The sequence below is a fragment of the Boleophthalmus pectinirostris genome, unplaced genomic scaffold (assembly GCF_026225935.1).
Source record: "Boleophthalmus pectinirostris isolate CB_2022bp ecotype Guang Dong unplaced genomic scaffold, ASM2622593v1 HiC_scaffold_13, whole genome shotgun sequence".
NCBI lineage: Eukaryota > Metazoa > Chordata > Actinopteri > Gobiiformes > Gobiidae > Boleophthalmus > Boleophthalmus pectinirostris.
Window position 1 is genome coordinate 9,636,409 of NW_026571036.1, and position 21,912 is coordinate 9,658,320.

Consider the following 21,912-nt stretch of genomic DNA (forward strand, 5'->3'; position numbering starts at 1 on the left):
TGCGCATGCGCCGCACGATCTTCTCCGGGTCGTAGCTTTAGCATTAGCATTAGCACACCCATGTACGTGAGCTAGCGGGGCCCGAGATCTGCGTCAAATACACGGAACCGAGCGCGTGAAAAGCCGCCGAAAAGAGACAATACGGAACATTCCACTGTAAGAGAGCAGGACTATATGACACAGGTGAGTTCGGGAGGTTTGATCGTGTTGTTGAGGTGCGGCGCGTGTTAGCCGCGAGCTAAAGCGCTAACTCCGCATGTGAGGAAGAGCTGGAGCCGGCGCGTGCACTTCATGGACGAAATAAAAAATATCAAAATAACACTTTTATTCGGCATCAGTCGTATTAACGTTTTCATCAAAGTTAGTCACGTGAATAGTTGTGAAATGTCGATAATACGCGTGCTTGTAGCGATCCGAGGAGGAATCTGTTTCTGTTGAATTGCATCATCCTCATTCATTGCTCAAAAACACATTCCCAGTGGTTTTACTCAGCTTTAATATTACGGGACATTGCGAGGGTGACCAGGCGTCCCTATTTACCCGGGACAGTCCCAGTTTGGAGCACCGTGTCCCCTGTCCCAGCAGATTTATCCAAAGCCACTGATCTGTACAGGAAATGTTCCAGATGTCACAATTTTTTTTTTGACTAATCTGATCCCTGCCAACAGTAAAGAGAGACTTAAACTGTCATTTGTTTAGGTAAAATACAAAAAAGCTGCTTAAAAATGACAAAAACACGAAGAAAATGTGATTATAGCCACATAGACTGCATAGACCAAACCAGGTACTACAGGTACTAGGGACAAGCCAGGTACTAGACTGGACTATACCACGGACTAAACCAGGTACTAAACCAGGTACTAAACCAGGTACTAAACCAGGTACTAAACCAGGTACTAAACCAGATACTAAACCAGATACTAAACCAGGTAAGGTACTAGACCGGAATAAAACAAATACTAGACTGGACTAAACTGGGACTAGACCAGGTACTATAAGGTACTAGACCGGACTAAACCGGGAATAGACCAAGTTCTATAAGGTACTAGATGGGACTAGACCTGGACTAACCCAGGTAGTATAAGGGACTAGACCAGGTACTAGACCGGACTAAACCGGGACTAAACCAGGTACTAGACTGGACTAAACCGGGAATAGACTAGGTACTATAAGGTACTAGATCAGACTAGGCCGGGACTAACCCAGGTACTATAAGGTACTAGACCGGTACTAGACGAGACTAAACCAGATAATAGACCGGGACTAACCCAGATACTATAAGGTACTAGACGTCACTAGACGGGACTAAACCAGGACAAGATACATTACGGCTGAGTACAGAACAATTTTCCTTAATTATGCATTTGTTTCACAATTTTATTACCAACCACCACATACTGGGAATGTTTAAAAAAACTGGTTCACTCGTGCACCACCCTGCACCGAACTGAACGTCGGCACAAATACATGTACCGTTACACCCCTAATAGAAAGTAAAAATCGTAATATAAATGCAGTGTATCACAGTTATATATAAGAGGTCCTAAGGAAACAGTTCAAGTTGTAGGGAGTATTATCTGTTACATAAGGGTGAGTTGTTGTACAGTTGTAGGGAGTATTATGTTACATAAGAGTGAGTTTGAGTTGTTGTACAGTTGTAGGGAGTATTATAGTAGTCCTGTATCTCTCACTGTTCGAGTGGAGCTGTAGGAGCCTGTTGGAGAATGAGCTCCTCTTTCCCTCTATAGTCTGGTGCAGGGGTGAGTTGTTGTACTGTTGTAGGGAGTATTATGGGTATATTTTAGGTGAGCAGGGGTGTCCATGATGGAGAGCAGTTTGTCCAGTGTCCTCCTGTCCCTCACTGTGACACATGTCTCTAGGTCACAGCGGATCACGTGACCAGCTTTACGGATCAGTTTGTCAATCAGCCCAATGTCCCTTTAACTGGTGTCACTCCTGCAGCAGACCACAGCCAAGTACAGAGTGCTGGCCACCACAGACTGGTACAAGATCTCCTATAACTTGCTTCCAACAAGTTGTACAAAAATTGTCCCCTCTCTAGTGGAATTAGACCGATGTATTGGTTGACTGATATATCAAGTCAGTCCTAAAAAGTGTAAAATATCAACCATCGGTCTTAAATCTCCAGCACAAGGCGATATTTTGGTTGGGTTATCCTTCTTCCTTTAGAGTGCACACCAGGACAGGGTATCATTAAGAAGTTGCCAGTACGATACATACCTCGATACTGTGCACTTTCGGTTCAATACGATATATTTCAAAACGATTCGATATGGTTCAGTAAAAAATAATGGCTAAATCATGACTGTAACACTAAAAGTCTTTGTTAAACCACTTCTTGTGCAGAGTAAAAATGAAACACGCCCATTTTAATCCTCAAAACAGTGAAAATGTCAAATGTTTCTTGCTCTAAACAAGCAACAAAATTGTAGCGCTGTAACAAAATAATTTAGTAAAATGTACCAAAAAAATACTCTTGGCGATATATCGATACAGCAGTCCCTGATATCTATATTTTTGATATTTTTGCACACCCCTAGTACATACAGCTTAATTTGAATTCTTAGTGCGACAACGGTACTGCACAAAACATTACGACACAGTTCTCTTAGGTTTGTGGTAAGAAAGAGCTGTGGGTGAAATTTTCGTAAATTCAAATCACTTTAAATTACTTAATTTAAGTGAAATCAATCGAAACCAACCCTAACAATTGCAACTAAAATATAGTGTTTTTTCCAGAATCTAAACAATCTTTATCAGCATTAGACATGAAAAAAAACAAACATATTGGCCGATCATCTATTTTCTCATCTGTAACTTGTTGTGACTGTGTGGTGTTGCAGCGATGCCGGGGCTCAGCTGTCGGTTCTATCAGCACCGTTTCCCGGAGGTGGAGGATGTGGTGATGGTGAACGTGCGCTCCATCGCAGAGATGGGCGCATACGTCAGTCTGCTGGAGTACAACAACATCGAGGGCATGATCCTCTTGAGCGAGCTGTCCAGGAGACGTATCCGCTCCATCAACAAACTCATCCGCATCGGACGCAACGAGTGTGTGGTTGTCATCAGGGTGGACAAGGAGAAAGGTAACAGACTCCTGACGACTGCACACGATTAAGTTCAGCTCTTCAAAAGGCAATACAGTATTAAGATTTTATTATAAACATCAATTGCACTTTTAAAACCTTTTTAACCAGATTTGTGAGATGGGTACTGCAAAGCTATCGAGATACTGAATGTGTAACAGTGTGTAACATTATTTTAGTCCTGGTTTGGGCTCAGTTTAGTCCTTTAATTCAGTGCTCCCCAACCTTTTTATGAGAGGAGGCATGGTTAAGTCCTGACTAAATCCTGTTTTAGACCTGGTTTACACCTGGTTTAGTTCTGGTTTAGTTCTGGTGCAGCCCACACAGTGTATGGGAGGGGGGGCTTGCACTTTCGCGGCCCAGTACCAAACGACCCACAGCCCGGGGTTTGGGGACCCTTGCTTTAGTTGAATTGGTTTTGGTTTATTTTTTGTTTAGTGCTCATTTTGCCCTGGATTTTGATGTGGTGTTGTTCTGTTGTCCGGCTTTAAATCCCTCATTGCTTTACTGCATACTTTATTTGTTTTTTCTTTTCAGGATACATTGATTTGTCCAAAAGAAGAGTGTCTCCAGAGGAGGCCATCAAGTGTGAAGATAAATTTACTAAATCCAAAACTGTAAGTACATGGTTTTATAATGGCAGTCTTTTTATTGAACAAATGATTCACGTCAAAGTTAGTCTGTCAGAAGCTGTCACCTATCTCTACTACCTTAGTGTTTTATTATATACAAAACAATACATCTGGAATACAGCTACGTAATGATTGCTCATTTGTCATAATAAACAATTGCTGAAATCTGTAAAGAGGTATCTGATGAAAAAACAAACAAACATTACTTTGGGTGGATGTTTTGTCAACTGAAATCCAACCTCTGATACTTGCTCACTGTTTTAAAAGGTATTTTTGTGGACTGAGCTAATAAGAAAGTGAACATTAAGTTTATCCCCACTGCACTTGTAGCACTGATAATAAGTTTCCCTGTGTCTGTGTGTGTCTGTGTGTGTGTAGGTTTACAGTATCCTGCGGCACGTGGCTGAGGTGCTGGAGTACAGTAAAGACGAGCAGCTCGAGAGTCTGTACCAGCGCACGGCCTGGGTCTTTGATGAGAAATACAAAAGGCCCGGTTATGGAGCTTATGACGTCTTCAAACAGGCTGTGTCGTGAGTGCTGATATTATCTGGTTTAATTCATTATTTCACCACTTTCATGGTTTATAGGTTCCTTTGAGCTAGTAGTAAAATGTTAAAGATGCATCATGTAATTTTTGCTTGTGGAAAAATGACATAGACACCTGGTTGTTTCCATAGAAATGTTCCACAGTATGGCATTAAACATCTACTACTGAGACAAGCAGGAGACTACACCAGACTACAGATCTGTGGAAAAACTGGCCAGTTCACAGTAAAAATACATGTATTTCACTGTACTTAAATGCAAAATAAATGTTTTATTGCCATACAGTAGAACATTCCAGGCAAAGAAATAAATTTGGATAAACTTGATAAAGATAAGCAGGTGGTAGATTCTCCACAAGAAAAAGTTGCATAGTGCACCTTTTAAAATTAATTACTGTGAGGTGGGGGAGGTTTGGTCTTCCTCGAGAGCAGTGCCAGTCAAAGATGAGATTTCTAAATCTAAAAGTGGGTGGGGTTAGATGATGATGATGATGATGCTGATGATAATGGCAGCTGTAGTCCACAGAGTTGATGTGTTTTGTCCGCTCCCTCAGAGACCCTTCGATCCTGGACGGGCTGGAGCTGTCAGAGGAGGAGAGGAGTGTGCTCATTGACAACATCAACAGGAGACTCACCCCTCAGGCCGTAAAGATCAGAGCAGGTAGCATCACCACCGTGCAGCTGTGGGACTCATCTAAAACTCCAAACATTCATTGAAAAAGTCTTACTCCTCACTGATGATTCTATGTGTTGTGCTGCAGACATTGAGGTGGCATGTTATGGCTATGAGGGCATCGATGCAGTGAAGGAAGCATTGAGAGCTGGACTCAGCTGCTCCACAGAAAATATGCCCATCAAGGTAACACTGTCTCTCATTTCGCTGTTTTTTTTCCAGAGAAGTGGTTGGTAAACAAATGTGTCCTGCATCAGAAAAGCACCACGTTTTCGGTTGCCAGTTCTCTAGGTAACACAGACCTGGGCATTGTCCTGCTCCCGGGCCACATACAGCCCTTTGGTTACCTCTGACCGGCCTGTTTAAGATAATTTGGAATTAAAATATGTTTATTTTGTATCATTTTACTTCATGTATAAGCTAAAGCTGCATTGTTTTTATTTTAGAGATGTTTTTTAAATTACATTTTTTGTAAGGCAACCTCACTTTTTCATTGCTTAGTCATAACATAAACTCTCACCACTTTTACCAGCTCGTCAAAACAATCTTATTTACTTATACAATTAATATTATGTAGAATTGAGTTAAGCATGTTGGCCCGGCCCCCCACAATATTTTGTTTCTCATGTTGCCCCATGGAAAAAATAATTGCCCACACCTGAGGTAACATCACTTAGTGCACCTTTCATTAAATACTACCTGCTCGTCTCTGGATAAGTCTAATTCCATACTATGAAACATGCTGGGCAAAGCAATAATATCTCGGGAGATGAGCAGGCAGCGGACCTTTCACTGGAAAAGTTTCATAGTGCACCTTTTTAAATGCAAACTTTCTGATCTACATACAGACTCCCTGCACCTGTCTCCAGTCTTGACATCTCACATGTTTCGTACAGTGGCCTTAACTGTGACGTGTTGTTTGCAGATCAACCTAATCGCTCCTCCTCGGTACGTGATGACCACGACCACTCTGGAGCGCACAGAGGGCCTGTCTGTGCTCAACCAAGCCATGGCCGCCATCAAGGAGAAGATCGAGGAGAAGCGAGGGGTCTTCAACATCCAGATGGAGGTAAATCCATTTTTTTAAAAATTATTATTCAAAAGTAACATTCTCTAAGCACTGCCTCTGTGTGTGGGTCTGATGTAGGAGACGTCACAGTTATCACAAATCTGCTGATGTATATGTATTAATAATGGGGAATACAGTAAAGCTGCGCGATTACTGCAATCACAAATATTTCAAACAGTTACTCCAATACTACCAAAATAATGGCCTTATGTTTTCACCATGATGGTCCTGCATGTTTTTCTAAGGTGAATAGTTGAAAGGACATTTAGGACATGAGAGTACAATTGTAGGTTTGAATTGACTATTAATAAATGTCAAAACACACACAGTTTGCACTTCAATAGGCTCTGTGCACAACACTGCCTGGCAACCACACTGTTGACGTCAATACTTCGTGTCAATTGTGTATCTATGGGTTTTTTGTCGCTCTAAAAGGAGTAAATTGATAAATCCATAAGTCTAAATTGATAAATTGATGTATAGCTCAACCTGATCCTTGAAGCTTCTTTACGAAATAGCTTTGGGGATTGGAAAATATTAAATAAGCTCAAAAATTGACGCAAATAATTGTGTTTTGTATGTGTATGTATTCTGTGTAAACACCATTTTTCTGTTGTTTATATATACGTGTATAAATGTGTACACATGGCTCATGATACGATGTTATCACGACCTGGCGATACATGTGATAATCGAGATATTTGCACGTGATATTCTGCAGTATGTCACTATTTTTAAGAACCAAATATATTTTCACATTTTTATGATATTTCAGGATTTAGCAGAACCCTAGTTGTGGGCGGAGTTTAGGTGTTTAGTCCCATTTTAAAGCTGTATTGTGTAACTTTTCTGGTGGAGGGTCTGTCAGGGTCTGTTTTCTCTTTCTCCATGGAGATGTTACTGCTTTGTCGCAAATGTTTCACAGTACGGCATTAAACCTTTCTATCTTCATGGAGACTAAAACAAACTAAATTACAGGTCAGATCTGTGGAAAGGCGACCCTGCTCACAGTCAGAATATCTGTTTTTCTAGGTATTTTTGAGCTGTAAAACCAGCTGTAATTGAATAAATGTAAAGTAGAGCTGTTTAATGTCACACTGTGGAACATTCTAGGTAGAGCAATGACATATCTATAGAAACAAGCAGGTGGCGGACCCTCAATTAGAAAAGTAAAGCAATGCACCTTGTAAAATGAGCCTTTTTTCCGGGAAGCTACAGTCAGGGTTCTCACTCTGTTTCATTGGCAAAATTTCAAAACTTTTCCATGATTTTTCATGACCTAAAGTGAATTTTCCATGACTTTACGGCACCTACATGTGTAGAATTGAGCATAGTTTTAAGGCTATATATTAAATTTTAATATCAAACCATAAGATGAGTGGAAAGGGTTATAGTTTTTTGCCATTCAAAATACTGTCAGTGCATTTATTGTTGTCTCTTTTAAACAAAAACTGCAGACGTTTGGAAATAATCATAATAGCCTCATGAGAATTTAACAGAACGCTGTAGTTGCGTGAAAGAGATACTAAAATTCTATGACTTTTCCAAAACTTTCAGTGAATTTACAAAATGCCATGACTTTTCCAGGATTTCAGTAACCGTGGGAACTGTCTTTCAAAGCGCTGAACAAGTGGTCAGCTGCTTTTCTAAACAGCAATTTTTTTTGTTTTTAGCCGAAGGTGGTGACGGACACGGATGAGACGGAGCTGGCCCGACAGCTGGAGCGACTGGAGCGGGAGAACGCCGAGGTGGACGGAGACGACGATGCGGAGGAGATGGAGGCCAAGACTGAAGACTAAAACACCATCAAACCCCACCGACAATGGGAGCAGGACATGCGTATCTATGGACAGAGCCACTCGCCGGGTCTCACATATTTATCATAGCGCATTCTTTTACCGTCTAACGTTCAACGGCCAACAACCTGGGTTTAAGTTTGACGAGACAGACATGTCGGGGTGGACGATACGGCACGACCAGCTTCTCTCAATCTGTTCTGTCCTGCTCCGTTTGAGTGACAGGTGCTTTTAACCAATCACAGCTAAGTAGAGAAATATCTTGGTGATTTCGAACTACAAAATAGCTAACTTTCTTCTAGGAAATTAGAATTTTTGCCATATCGCCCACCCCTACACACACGTCTGCCTCTAACATGGACACAAACCAAAATATAGACTATTTTTAAGTACACTTATTGAAAATAAGGCGTTTACATGCAGTGGCCTTCCCTTTCGCAGCAGAGCTCAGTGTCTTTATATTTCACGGCGTTTCATCGCTAACTGGATTTAAAGGGTTATGCCGCTGTGTGCTGGTTTTTACTGCGAAGATTCAAATAGTTGTGTAGCTCTCACGTGGCGCCAATAAACATCTGGAAGTTTTGAAATGGATGTGTCTTTATTTTTTTGTTTTTTTCTGGTCTGTGTAGAGTTTGTTTGTTTTCTCCAGGCACTTTTTATCAACCCAAAACAGGCACGACAGATTAAAACCTCAAGAGGTGATAGTCCTGGGCTGAATCGAGAGTTGGAGAGTTGTGCTCCTGAAGGGCAGGTCAAATGCAAAGGACAAATGCTAAACTTAAAGCTGCCATCTGTAAGTTTGTTTTTCGCCACTAAATGTCAGATGTGAAACCTATTCCCCTTCACCTGCACCTCTGCTCGCTCGTCTTTGTTAGACCACTGTTAAGAGGTAATGGCGCCACCTAGTGCCTCTCAATTTCATTTCTCTCCAGCGACTAGGTCAGGAATCAGAATACACTAGATGGTTTGAAGAGACCCTGGAAGTGCGAGTCCGGGCACCAGCCAATCAGAGAAGACGATTCCCGAGATCGAGGATTTAAAGCTGGAACAAAGAGAATGTTTGGGGAATTTTATCAAGGGGAAAGACATTATTGCCCTTCTTCCTACGGGATTGGCGCATTACATACGTCACAACCAAATAGCGATTAGTTAAATAAAAAAAAGTGCCTGCTTACTGTCGAGCAAATTAATTCTAATGCTGCGAGGTCAGACGGTTTCCATGAAGTGAAACCGGCTGATGAATCAGACTAGCAAATGGTAGCTTTAACGTCCTACAATTTGAGAAACACATATTGCGCTTAAGCTTGGGAACAATGGCAACAATGTTCACTAACTAACTTCACAACGTAAGAACTTTGTTTTTTTTATCATATTTGGTTGCTTTACGGTGATAAAAAAAAAAAAAGTAATGTTCAGTAGAATAATCGCACAAACATAAAATACTAATACTGCCAAATGAAAGCACTGAAGTCCTTTCAATCTTATATTTCAGGCATGTTAATGAATAGGGGTGTGCAAAAATATCAAAATATTGTATCGTTTAATGTGATGATACAGTTTCGATATATCGCCAAGAGTATTTTTTGGTATATTTTACTAAATTATTTTGTTACTCTAAAGTTTTGTTGTTCGTTTAGAGCAGGCATGTCCAAACTATGGCCCAGGGGCCAAATGCGGCCCTCAATTTTTTCTTGGCCCTCAGGCTTCCAGGTGAATTGGCCCAAATTGCCTTGCATCAATGAAAAATAAACTTTTTTACTGCAAGTTTTTTGAAAATCTACCTTGATAAAGCCAATTTTTAATATTTAGTGTGTGGTTTTAAGGATCTTAGCATCAATAAAGACTGATGGTTCATTCTAACGTGTTTAAACATGCACATATTTCAGTTATTCGCTGTACTGAGCTCTAGTCTATGGCCCACTGCTTCATTTGTGTTTAGATATGTGGCCCTTGATGAAAAAAGTTTGGACACCCCTGGTTTAGAGGAAGGAAACTTGTTTATGCGACACATTTGACATTTTCACTGTTTTGATTAGTAAAATTAGTTTTTCACAAAGACTTTTAGTATCACAGTCATGATTCAGCCATCATTTTTATTGAACCATAGCGAACTGATTAGAAAATATTCCGTATCGACCCGAAAGCACACTGTATCGAGGTATGTATCGTATTGGCAACTTTTTAATGATACCTAGCACTATAAATAAAATAACGTTGCAATATTATATAATTTAGATCATTATTTCCCAAAGACTGAGTCACGATCCTCAGGTGAGTTGCAAGAGATTTTTTTGGGGGGGTCACGATTTGCAACATGCAGGTTTAGACTATGTTTCAATATTACTGATTCAATTGAGTGTTGAAAAAGAAATGGGCTAAATTTAATGTCCAAACAGGCAACTTAGGGATCCTTTTACTGCTGGTTAAGTTAGGGTTTTTCATTGTTTAAAACTTGACTAATCGTGTCTCTCTGAACAATTAGTATTACTCAACAATAAATATCCTAATTTTTGTTCAATAACGGTCAAATCCACCTTTGTGATTTACGAATAATGTCTTGACTTGGGTCGCGAAGGTTTGAGACTTTTAAACTATGGGTCCCCAGAAAAAAAGTTTGGGAAACACTGATTTAGATGCTTTGATTTGCCAATTAAATAAAACCAAAGTTGCTTTAATATAAAAATTGACTTTTATTCAAATATTCACCGTTACAATAAAGAGCATATGTTTTCCCGTATGCTCATTTCTCCTTCAGTGGTTATACGTGTTCCTGACTATTTTAAACCACCTGCTAGTTCAAGGTGAGATCTGAGGACCTGTACCTGTACGTACCAGAGCCTCCACGTCTTAGGAATGTGAAACAAAACTCAAGATGAAGCTTATAGTCTGTTCAGATCACAAAGTAAGAACTGGTTTTGTCGTTGCGCCTAAACCATTTGAGCCAACTTAATAACTTAACATTGATTGAACTGTGACTTTGCAGTGCGTGGTCAGTACAGTAGTGTCCATACGTCCAGAGCTCATCTCGACATTCAACAAAAACTTTATTTACAACAAAATGCACACGGCACAATGAGCACCTGAACATGAGGAAGTTGGGTTCTAAGTCCGCAGATGAGAGAGTAGTGATGTGTGCAAATGTCCGAAGATGAAACTTTGTTGACGTGATAACGCTACGCTTTTGTACACAACGTTTAACGGAATCTTCATCTGTGACACTTATTTTACGAGTCCGATCTTCTTTGCTTCCGTTTCGTATATAAGCAGTCTCCACATTTTGACAATAAAGACTTCGGCCTCTTCGTCGAGGACCATGGCGACGTCGTCTAGAATACCCTGTGGTGTGCTGTGAGCCATTACCTGTCGAGAAAAAATGAGTTAACAGCTGAATCAAGCTCGTTTAACTACAGATTAAACACACAAAAAGGGTCAGAGGGGGTTACCTTTGAACAGACAAAGTCCACTAACGTTGGCTCCTCCTCTCCAATGTACTCTATGATTTTCTTATTGATCCAAGGTCGAACGCGCCGCTCCATCAATGTCTGAGCAAACAAAAAGGATTCGTCTTAGAAATGTCAACACGGCCAAGAAATCATTTACACTGAACCTGCCTGACCTCACCTAAAATATGGACTATTCTACACTTAAGTCATATTTTAATCTAATGTTTTCAAAAGGTACTGTCATTACTGTATTTGCAGAGGTCGCTGGTGCTAGGCTAGCACATGTCAATGGTTGGTTTTACTTCTAAAATTATTCTATTGACACAGATGTTCACAGTTTGAAAGATCAACATAATGAGCATTTGACAGAAATAGGGCAGCCAATACCTTTACCCCAAAAAGTGACCCTTAAGCTACGTTTATATGATGACTGCCTGAACAGAAGGTAAAACAGTGGTGTCGCATCTTCGCTTTTTATTTCGCGTTTAGTTTATGTGATTGGGTATGCATGCCATCTGGCTCACCTGAGACGAACTGGTGCATCCAGAATTTGACAGGGGTGATTGCAGATCCTTCTCTGTTTACTAATAGTATCTCTGCGTATTCTGTGCATTTATTGGGATGCCTTCTGTAAGTTTATTAGAGCTGGAAATTATCCGACATGTTTGTGTATGTGACGTGTACGCGACGTGAGCATATCTGACCAGAGTTTTGCGTCTTGGGCAGTGTAGACGGAAACACTACAGCAGCGCATATTCAATTTTTCCAATCTGGAGGGTGGTTTCAGATTTTCGCATCTTTAACTCCCAAAAATTCTGTCACGGTCTAAACAAAAGGCACTTCAGATAAAATATTTTGTCGTTTTTACCCGCAAGCATACAGGGCCCTTAGAGAGAATGTCAAATTTCATGCTTTTATACCAATTTGAACAGTGCTCTTGAAATACGCAATTAATCTGCTGCACTATCTGGCATTTTTGTTTTGTAAAAGTAGTTCCCCAGAGGAAAATGTTTGGCGACCTCTGCTCTAGTCTGTGCTCTCATTGGTTTAAAAATGTGCTACAATCACAACTAAACCTGGGTTGCCAGTGCCATGACTCATGTGAAAGCTCAGAACTTCAAGAATTCCCTCACTGAGCTGCAGGTGCTGGTGTTTAGGCAGTGACTATTTAGATCAGAGAGAGTCCATTTATGACGCCTTCAGACATTGCTATCGGGGTTTACATGCAAAGTCAATGGGGGACACACATCTAGGCTGGTCCAATGTTTACACACACACACTTTCTCTACCTTTTCCTCACTAACACGAGTATTTTAAGTGTGTGTGGCCTCACCGAGTCGACCATGGCCCAGTCCAGAGGGTAGGAGAACAGCTCTGGTTTCCCTGTGGGGATCTTCTCGATGAGGCTCTTGATGTGCTTGCGTTTCTCCTCTGCGTTGGCTCCCTTGATGCTGGACAGACCGGCTCCGTCCACGCCCAGACTCTTGTCGTCATCGTAGTCCAGAGGCACCAGTTTCCTCTTCCGGGGAAGCTCATCAGCCTCCTCGTCGTCGAACTTCCCAAACACACTGTCCACCGGGAGCTTCTTCCTCTTGGCTGCATTAGGCTGGCTGGGGCTGCCCGTGGAGCCTGCTGGAGACATAATGGACCAAAACAATGTCAAGTTACTTCCAGCAATGGTGACAGTAAAAACCCTCACACACTCTATATGGATTATGTCACTTATATTATTCTTATTTATTATAACTATGTGGAAGAGTCAGTTTACCTTGTATTCCTCAACACTGTGGTGTAAACTACAGTGCAGTCAGAGTTGTAGCCATTCATAATTAAGAAATTAGTCTGTGTGGTTGTGGACATAACAGTGTGCAGGGAGCTGGGATCAAACTACCAACCTTCTGTTTCTCTACCTGCAGAGCTCCTGTATAGTGTATAATATTGTATAGGCTTTTCAAAAGTTTTCTTTGACAGGGTGCACACTTACAGGTGTGTTGCAGGACAATGATAGTATGAATGTCAGTGCCCAGGTTTAACATCTGTGGATTTTTAATTTTAGATATTTTGTCCAAATCGAAAGCCTGAACATGGCTCAGAGCAGCTCCTGTCATCACCAGGGCTGGATATCAAAATCTAGACTCTAGAATGAAATCCAGCGCAAACATGTCTGTGCCCAAAGGCAGCAGCAGGGATCTAACCAGCACCCTCCCTGTTCCCCTCCACAGACACTGACCCAGTTTGAGGCTCAGTCCGATCTTGGGCCGGTGCTCCTCCTGTGGGAGGGCATCAGGTGGAGAGTTCTCGTGAGGGATGATGATCCCGCAGGGTGACTCGTCTCCCGGGGTGTTGGGTGACACATTGCCGCTGGCGGAGGACACGGAGGGCGCCGCTGTGATGGGTCTCATGGTGGGTTTGAGGGAGGGGGGTTTCACGTCTGGGATTTCCTCGTGGCTGTGGTCATCGTCCTCTCCTTCCTCCACCTCGTCGTCTGAGGGAGGCCGTGGGTGGGGCTCTCCTCTGTCCAGCTCTGGCCTGCTCTCCCTGTGCTCTCTGTGCTCTCTGTTCTCTCTGTGGTCCCTGTGGTCCCGGGACGGTCTGTGATGTTCGCGCTCTTCCTCGGGCTCAGGCTCCTGGATTAGAGGAGGCTGCCTCAGGCGCTCCTCCTCTTCCTCCTCCATCTGCAGAAAACAAACGTGCTCAAATGATGCTCCTATAATTCAGTTTAGACTTGTACATCATAAAGTCTTATGGTAAAATGTAGAATAAAGCATTTTCTATTGACATTTACCAGCAAAAAGCTCATTGTTGGTGTAAGAATTTTGGTTACATAACAGAAAGTAAGTTTTAATAAATAAAACTTAAGAAATGAAGTATGTCGATTTAAAATTACAAGCAGCCTGAAATGCAGTCAAAGCACACTTTATCTATTCTTGCAGCTGTTTCTAAATCTAACCTGGTCCTTCTTACTGCACATCAAAAGCTGCAGACTCCCTTGTGTTAAGCCGCTCCCCTTACTTGAGTCCAGACAAAGGCAGGTGGTCAGTGGTGATGAGATGCAGTGGGACAGACTTCATAATGACCTTCAAATTCTCCTCTGGTCTCCCCTCCTCCTCCTCCTCCTCTCTCCCGTGTCCCTCCCTCCTCTCCCCCCACACGCTCACCCTCCTGAGCTCCGCGTCGGGGTCCGGGTGTCCCTCGTCCAAAAGCCTCTGTCTGATCTCCTCCAGCTCCTCCTTCTCTCTCTTCCTGTCTCGCTCGTCCGCCTCCATCTCCTTCTCTCGGTCTCGGAGGCGTTTCTGCAGTGCACTGCCCCTACAGGCCGCACGGGGGATTACAGGAGAGGGTCAGGACAATAGGTACAATAGGAGCTGCAGTGTTCAAGTGTGTGTAATTCTGGTCTATTTAAAAACGCTTATGAAAAATCTAGATATTACATTGAAAACATATGAACAATTAAAGATGCTGTGCAGGATTTTTACTGTCTTAAAAACAGGACAAGTTCATTTTAAACAATTTGCAGTAGTCCAAAGTTATTCCTCACTTGCCTTTTACATTCCGAGCTCCGTAATTATTGACAACAATGAGTTTATGACCGCTTTCCACAACTCTCTAGCATGCTACCTGCGCACTTCCTGATTCTCAAACAGTAAAATGCTTATAATATGCTTTACATATTCACATCTGTGCTGGGACAAGACACGTTTTACTCAAATACATAGAAATAAATCTGGTACAGAGCCCTTAACTTGTTGAAAAATAAATACGGAGGTTGAAATTTGTGGTACAGTTTTAGTTTTTTTAAGTTGAGTAAATGAATCAAAGTGTTTGTGTTTACCTATAATACTTTGGGTCATCTCTGTCGTCGTCATAGTCTTCAAGGAACTCTTTCAAGCGCTTGCCTTCTTTGACCTAAGCAAGTAAACACAATTTAGATATTCAGTATTTGTTCTTAAATACCGTAAATATATGCGGTTTTGTCTTGCCATTTCTCGCTTGCGTTCATCCTCCCTCTCAGTCTCTTTGGCGTAGTCCCGGGCCTTCTTCCTCTCCCTCAGTTCCCAGTTTTTTAGCCGCTTAAGTAAAAAAAGCAAAAGATTAATCATTTCTATTCTTCTCTATTGTTAATTTGTATGAATGTATTCAGAATGCAGACCTCTTGATAAGCTGCCTCCTTGTCGCGGAGCTTCCTCTCTAGTTTCCGTCGCTCGTACGCCTCCTCTTCATCCTCAGGGTCACGCTTCTTCTCTCGCTCACGGTCTCTACTCACCTCTCTGTCAACACAATTTCAGCTCTGATAAAATGATTTATTTAGTACGTGAAACCATGAAACGATGACAATGAAGAGTGAAGAAGACCTTCTTAATTACTGCGCAAATACAACGGTTTACTCTCATGAGGGTCAGCGTTTATGAATGCTCATTTTGAATTTGTAAGGCCGTATCCGTTTCTTCTTCAAAAAACACAGTCTCTTCTTAAATTATTTTAGATTCTTCATTGCCATTAGGGATGTATACATGTTAACTGTTAGTTGGTCACAGTCGTAGCCAGGTAAGCACAAAGACCCATAATTGCTATAGCTTCATATCCACTGGTTTACTTATGGGTCAAAAGTGTCTCCACTGTCTAAAGTGAACTGAACTGTCCTGTTTGAGGGGTCTGAAGCAGGTCCTGGTACTCGCTCCAAAAAAAGGCCAGCGCAGTGTGGATAATAAACCACTGTATTTCCAGTTATGGCAACTATATACGTTGAGCCGTTTCCTATTTATGGATGCACAGCCCTCGCGTAAATATACAGAAAATATCATATTTCCAGTGCATAATTCATCTTCTCTATGAGCTAAATCCACTTCATTACATAAAGACACATTAAGACACAGCATAGAGGCTAAAGGCCAACGCACACTGGGATCCTTTGACGGGTTTATTGAATTGGGACGTGGCACTGCGTCTGAAAACACATGCGTTTTGTATTTGTGAGGTGAAAACAGACATGACTCTGCTCTGTGGGTGACAAAAGGAGCGCTGTAAAGTCTGAGAGGAACAACTAGAGCTGCAGCAACAGCAGGGAAAGACCCGGTGTTAAAGCCTTTTTAAGAGCCGTGACATTCAGTGTGTGTGTTGATGCGTGGGGTTGACGCAGCACTTTGGTGTGCGTTGGCCTTAAGAGAAGTGAATGCAAGTATCAAATGAATGAAAGTAGTTTTGTGTTCATGCTTGGTCTTTTCTCACAGTGCCACAAACTAATCATCTTTTTGTCAATCGCTGAGATCAGCCTTATGATTAAAAGTATAATTCAGAAACAAATTAGTGTTTATTTTTTAAGAAATCATGAGTTATGTTTGGGTGAGTCTGGGTTTGGGTGTCAGTGTCTCATGGAGCAGAGTCCTGTCCTTGGACCCAGAGTCGTGCTCGGGCCATGGAAACACAAATGAGCTGGAGAAAGCTGCATCAAACAGACCCACTCCAAAGTGGCATCAAGCCAGTGGAAAAGAGGCTGAAGGTCTTAATTTTACATCAAACTAACGTATTTCTCAATATTGTTCAATAAGTGCATACTGGCAGCACTGTGGAAATAAACACACTGGCAGATGCAATTCAGTGGTCACAGATAAATACTACTCTGACTGTGACAGACACACAGACAGAGATACAGACACTGACCTGGACCTGCTGCGCTCCGTACTTCTGTCTCGGCTGCGGGACCAGTCTCTCTCTCTCTCCCTTTCTCGGGTGCGCCGCTCCTTGTCTCTGTCTCTCTCCCTTTCTCGTTCCCTCTCCCGCTCCCTCTCTCTCTCCCGTTCCCTCTCCTTCTCTCTCTCTCGGTCGCGTCGCTCCCTCTCTCGCTCGCGCTCCTTCTCTCTTTCTCTTCGCTCGCGTTCAAACTCCAGCCGCTCTTTTTCACGCTTGTCTTTCTCCTCCTCCAGTTTCTGCAGAACAAAACACAGGTGGGTTTCAGCCGGTGCCACACGGGGGTTTGGAGGTGACATTGCAGCTACACTGCACAAGTCAAGTGGTTTCCAGATAAGATGTGGACACTACAGCTGCCCTAGAACTGGAAATATATGGCTACTCTAAACTGATCTCACAAAAGCTAAGGTGGAACAGTGTCATTTTAGGTTTCTAAATGTAAAAGTGTATGCATTTAGCAAATGTTCAACTGGAAACCACTTAATGAATCTGTGAAACATGTTGTTTAAGAAAAAATTGTGTTGTGAAACACATTGCATTTTCTTTGCTCCTTTGAGTACAAGAACAAAAACAATCAAACACAGGCGTCAGTCTTGGTTGAACTGGTTGAGACTTACAGGTGTTGAACTACGGACTCAGGCCTTCGCTGCCCCTACAAGCCTTTTTAGTTAGGCCTGGGAGGAAAGCAGGTCACATGGTATACAAGGGAGAAACGTTATGGGAGTCTGACTTACTCATCATATCAACAAAGCATTACAGTGGAAATCAGATTACAGCCTTGGTTCATTTGACAAGCATTGGATACACAGCTATAGAAACAGGAAATAATGTCACATTATTTCTGCAAAGGTAATTGAAATGGGAGAAACTGTCTTACCCACACACTGGCGTCTTCAGGATCATCATGGCTTTATGTTCACACACACACACCAAAACTCAGACACAAGGCTCATATACTGTAGACTTCAAAAGTCAAATGTGTGGTTCACAAAAGTAAATACATTTTAGTACAAGGACTACAACATAAAAGCCTTGTGATGACAAGAGAAAAGGATGAAGGAGAATGAACAGAGACAATGACAAGTTGAAATGGTGTGATTTGCATTTGAAAAAAAAAAGTGTTGTAAAAACAGTTTGCTGATCTTTACTTACCGGCAACTGCACACGCCTTCTGCTTACTGACTGTTCTACTTCCTACAAGAATTATTTAGACTAAACTGTCTGCTAAGTTCTGTTATGGCTCAACGTGATTGTTTTGTTTTGTTTTTTCCTTTTCCAGTTCAGAAAAAAATTGTTTTATTTTTTGTTTAATTTGCCACAGCTCAGATGGTTGTGCACATTTACTTTACAACACTATGCTGATTAATTTTGTTGATGGATTACATCATGAGAATGAGCCTTACTCTGAGACCATCCCAAAGCCTTGTCCAATGTTCCATTTATACTTTGTCTGTGGTGGAAATGTAAAAGAAACATGTTTAAAGATGCAAAACCAAACTAAATGGGCAACTTATCAAAGTCGTGTGATGGTTTAATGTGCCTGTGATGGAGCCTCCAGTGAGAACGAACAAACAGACAGAGACAGAGCACAGCAGCAGAGACAGAACACTCACCTCACAGTCTTCAGATCACAGACTGCTGTGGAAAGAGCGCCCCCCCGACTCTAAACATCAGAACTGCAGCCAAGTCACTGCAGTGGTTATTGACAAGTGTTTGAGCACTAAAGACAAACCATTCTCTTACAGAGGACTAACACAGGTTGGCCGTCTTCTGCTTTCAACACGTAAAAAGAAAAAGATGATTAACACTGTGACATTCAATTCAAAATGGTACACTGGAATATAAATCTTGTATATTTTTGGAGCAATGAAAATTGTGCTCTGCAGCTGCCCCTGTGCAAGTCCTCCAGAGGGGGGCGCCCCAAATATGTAGAGAAAATAAAGTCTGATACTTACATCCTATCCTGGCAACTTTTTCCAAAGCTCTGAGATTCATCTTGCTTTAGTCACCATATGATCACTATCATAATGGTGGGGTTTAATGAATAGATTAGCTTTAAGTAACTTAACATTGTCTCCATGCATTTGTGTGAGATGAATGAAGAATGCATTTACAATAGTCACACTAAAATGCTTGAATACTAAGTTTATTTGATTTATTCAATGTGTCACAACTAGCTACAACTCGGCTATTTGTAACGCCTAAACACTCAACAAACATGTATTAATGTTTACTATTTGGTTTATTTATGAGCTTCATAGCCGTTCATTTGGCAAATAAGGTGGTAGCTTATGCTAAATATATAATGTAACTCTAAAAACTGAACTATGTGAGGAGCTGCTTTCCAAAATACCTGTAACAATAGGATCAAATAGGCCCATTTACCTTGTGCGTGTCACGAAATTTACTAATTTCTCTGGAAATGAGGTCTCTCTTGTCTTCCTCCATATCGATTGTGGTGATGTCATCCTGAACAAAAAAACAAATAAATCAAGGTCAGTCTACAATGTATATGCTGTATCAGCATATTTGGTAACAGCTGCAAACTCTGCACACTCTTTAATCTGGAGCGTGTTAAACTGTGGTTAAACTGTGGCCCCCTCTGAGGCCTTTTAAATTCAGAAAGACACAGGGATTGGGCCCAACACATTAGGAAGTACAAGTTGAAGTCCCATACCTCTTCTTTTTTCTCCTTTTTGCGTTTTCGCCGCTGTGAGTCATCGTCCAGTGATCGTGCATTGAGCTCAGCGGCGTATTCTCGCATGAGGCCGTCAATGGCACCTTTCACTATTTGGTCTTTCTGTTTAGTTTCATCATCGATCTCCTCTTCTTCATCGCCTCCCCCTTCCGGCTTCTCTTTCTACACAAAGTTATGCCATCAATTTCAATCATTAGCAACAACTAAAAACATTTCCATTGACAGCGTTTTTAATGCTTTTAAATGCTGACTATATATCTCATCAGTAATATAAATATTATTTTTAGAGCGCTGCTTTCTTTGCAGTGGTCTCATGCTTTAACAATATACCTATACTCTGTGGGAACACAATACATTTAGTCATTTGCCAAGAAGCTTGAATTGTATAAATAAATACAAAAACCTTTTTATGATCATACCCCATTCTTCATTTTCTTTTTTGCCTTCCACTCATCAAGCTGAGCTTTTGTCTTCGCATCCACTTTGACCAGCAGATTTTTGTCTCCAACCTGGAGATCGTGTAACAGCCGCAGCGCTCGGAGTGTGGACTCTGGCTCCTTGTATTCGCAGAAACCAAAGGCTGAAAGAAAACAGGATCAAGGATTAATATTATTGCATCAAATGTCTGAAAATAAATAACACATATGCTGGTTATGTCACCATTTTAGGGGGTTTTCAGTAATAACACACAACAAGATTATACTGACCTTGAAGTTTGCCAGAAGCCCCCTGTACTCTTTTCCAGCTCAGGACAATCCCACATTTCTTAAAAAAAAAAAAAAAAGGAAGACCGTGTAAATAAAAATTAACATTTTACAAGGTCCCCCGTCTCCCATGTCTTACTGCGAGTAGCTGCCTGATGAGCATGTCTGAGGCCTTCTCTGAGATGTTGCCCACAAACACTGTGGTGGTGGGGCCGCTGTCTTCATCTTTGGCTCTCACAGCTTGGATATCCTTCTTGGGCATGGGAGGTTTACTGACCACCGGAACGGAAGACACCATCACTGGGGTGGAGGTCATGATGCCCATGTGAACGGGGATCATTGGAGCTCCTAACAGAAAAACAACGGGAGGTTTTCAAGATATATACACGGCACAGGAGCTGGTATGAATGAGTCATGCTGATAAGAGTGTTACCTGAGGGGAAGCCGGCGTACTGAGGGGGCATCCCGGGAGGCGGCAGGAGCGGCCGGTTCAGATGAGGGGGGAAAGACATGCTGGGTCCGACACTGAGGATGGATCACAAAACAGAGTTAGTTTACAGATGCTCCACTGTACTACAAACACATATGCATAAAAGCAGTGTACATTTAATTCACTGATAAACTTCCTCAAACTAAAACAGTCGCTTATTCAACTACAAGTAAGCAATCTTTTCTAATCCAAGCTTAATTATTGGCGGGCTGACGTGTTTCTGTGGGTTCATATGCAATTTTAAGACCAAGAGACACCGTTTACAGTGCATTAAAATAAACGTACAATTAACATAAAGCAGAAATAATGCCTAAAGTGACATAACAAAGCACGCTACTGTCACCCGGCACGGCTAAACGCGGTTAGGCTAACTAGCTCAGGCTGTTGGTGGCTAACTAACGCACGAAAACTAACCACACGCTCTGTTCTGGTCTCCTGAAGTAAGTCACATGAGGAGAAAATGGCTCACCCAGTCCCAGGATATGTTTGAAGGGACAAAATTCGCTAGAAAAACTTAAATATCAAATGTTTCAAATGCCTGAATGTTCGAATAGCACTATGGTTAGTCACGGGCCTACGGGAAGACGGCGCAGGCGCAGTACGCACAGGCCGAGGAGCGCTTGTTTTGTTTTCAAGGCGCTTCCCGACGAGAGTCTAAATAAATAAATAAATAAATAAATGAAAAAAAATAAATAAATAAAATAAAATAAAACAATAATAATAATAATAATAATAATAATAATAATAATAATAATACATAAATAAATAAATAAATTACGAAAGCGCATTGTAGTCAGTGAAAAAAAAAAATCTGGAGGGGGGAGGGGAGGGGGGATTATCTCGTAATTACGAGATACTTGTCGCTTTAACTATAAAGTGCTACGGGAAACACACTACATAGATAGATAGATAGATAGATAGATAGATAGATAGACGGATGGATGGATAATCGGTCAATCCATGGAGGAGATACCTTGGGATAGTTGTCATGGTAATTCTCGCCAGGTGGGCGTGGTCACGTGAGCACAGAGGTATGCTGGGTTCTTTTAAAAATGGCGCTCACCTGCACA

At 41.6% G+C, this 21,912-nt stretch overlaps 2 protein-coding genes across 3 annotated transcripts; one reads left to right on the forward strand and one right to left on the reverse strand.

Moving 5' to 3' along the window:
- The first annotated feature begins 3 nt into the window (after positions 1-3).
- Positions 4-8,409, forward strand: eif2s1b (eukaryotic translation initiation factor 2, subunit 1 alpha b). The gene is made up of 8 exons (XM_020929307.2): positions 4-183; positions 2,865-3,107; positions 3,645-3,724; positions 4,118-4,269; positions 4,839-4,945; positions 5,046-5,143; positions 5,883-6,026; positions 7,700-8,409. The coding sequence occupies exons 2-8, from the start codon at positions 2,867-2,869 to the stop codon at positions 7,823-7,825; spliced, it is 948 nt and encodes a 315-aa protein (XP_020784966.1). The 5' UTR covers positions 4-183; positions 2,865-2,866; the 3' UTR covers positions 7,826-8,409.
- Positions 8,410-10,488: 2,079 nt separating this feature from the next.
- Positions 10,489-21,450, reverse strand: rbm25b (RNA binding motif protein 25b). 2 transcript variants are annotated; one of them, XM_055149819.1, is made up of 16 exons: positions 21,312-21,450; positions 20,786-20,877; positions 20,492-20,700; positions 20,356-20,413; positions 20,068-20,228; positions 19,628-19,810; positions 19,336-19,419; positions 16,924-17,189; positions 15,416-15,533; positions 15,246-15,335; positions 15,098-15,171; positions 14,424-14,574; positions 13,496-13,940; positions 12,599-12,894; positions 11,266-11,364; positions 10,489-11,182 (listed from the first exon to the last, which is right to left on the reverse strand). In XM_055149819.1, the coding sequence occupies exons 2-16, from the start codon at positions 20,862-20,864 to the stop codon at positions 11,042-11,044; spliced, it is 2,454 nt and encodes an 817-aa protein (XP_055005794.1). In that variant the 5' UTR covers positions 20,865-20,877; positions 21,312-21,450; the 3' UTR covers positions 10,489-11,041. The 2 variants fall into 2 exon arrangements, with proteins under 2 accessions (XP_055005794.1, XP_020784967.1); XM_020929308.2 differs by having other exon boundaries at positions 12,599-12,897.
- Positions 21,451-21,912: the final 462 nt, after the last annotated feature.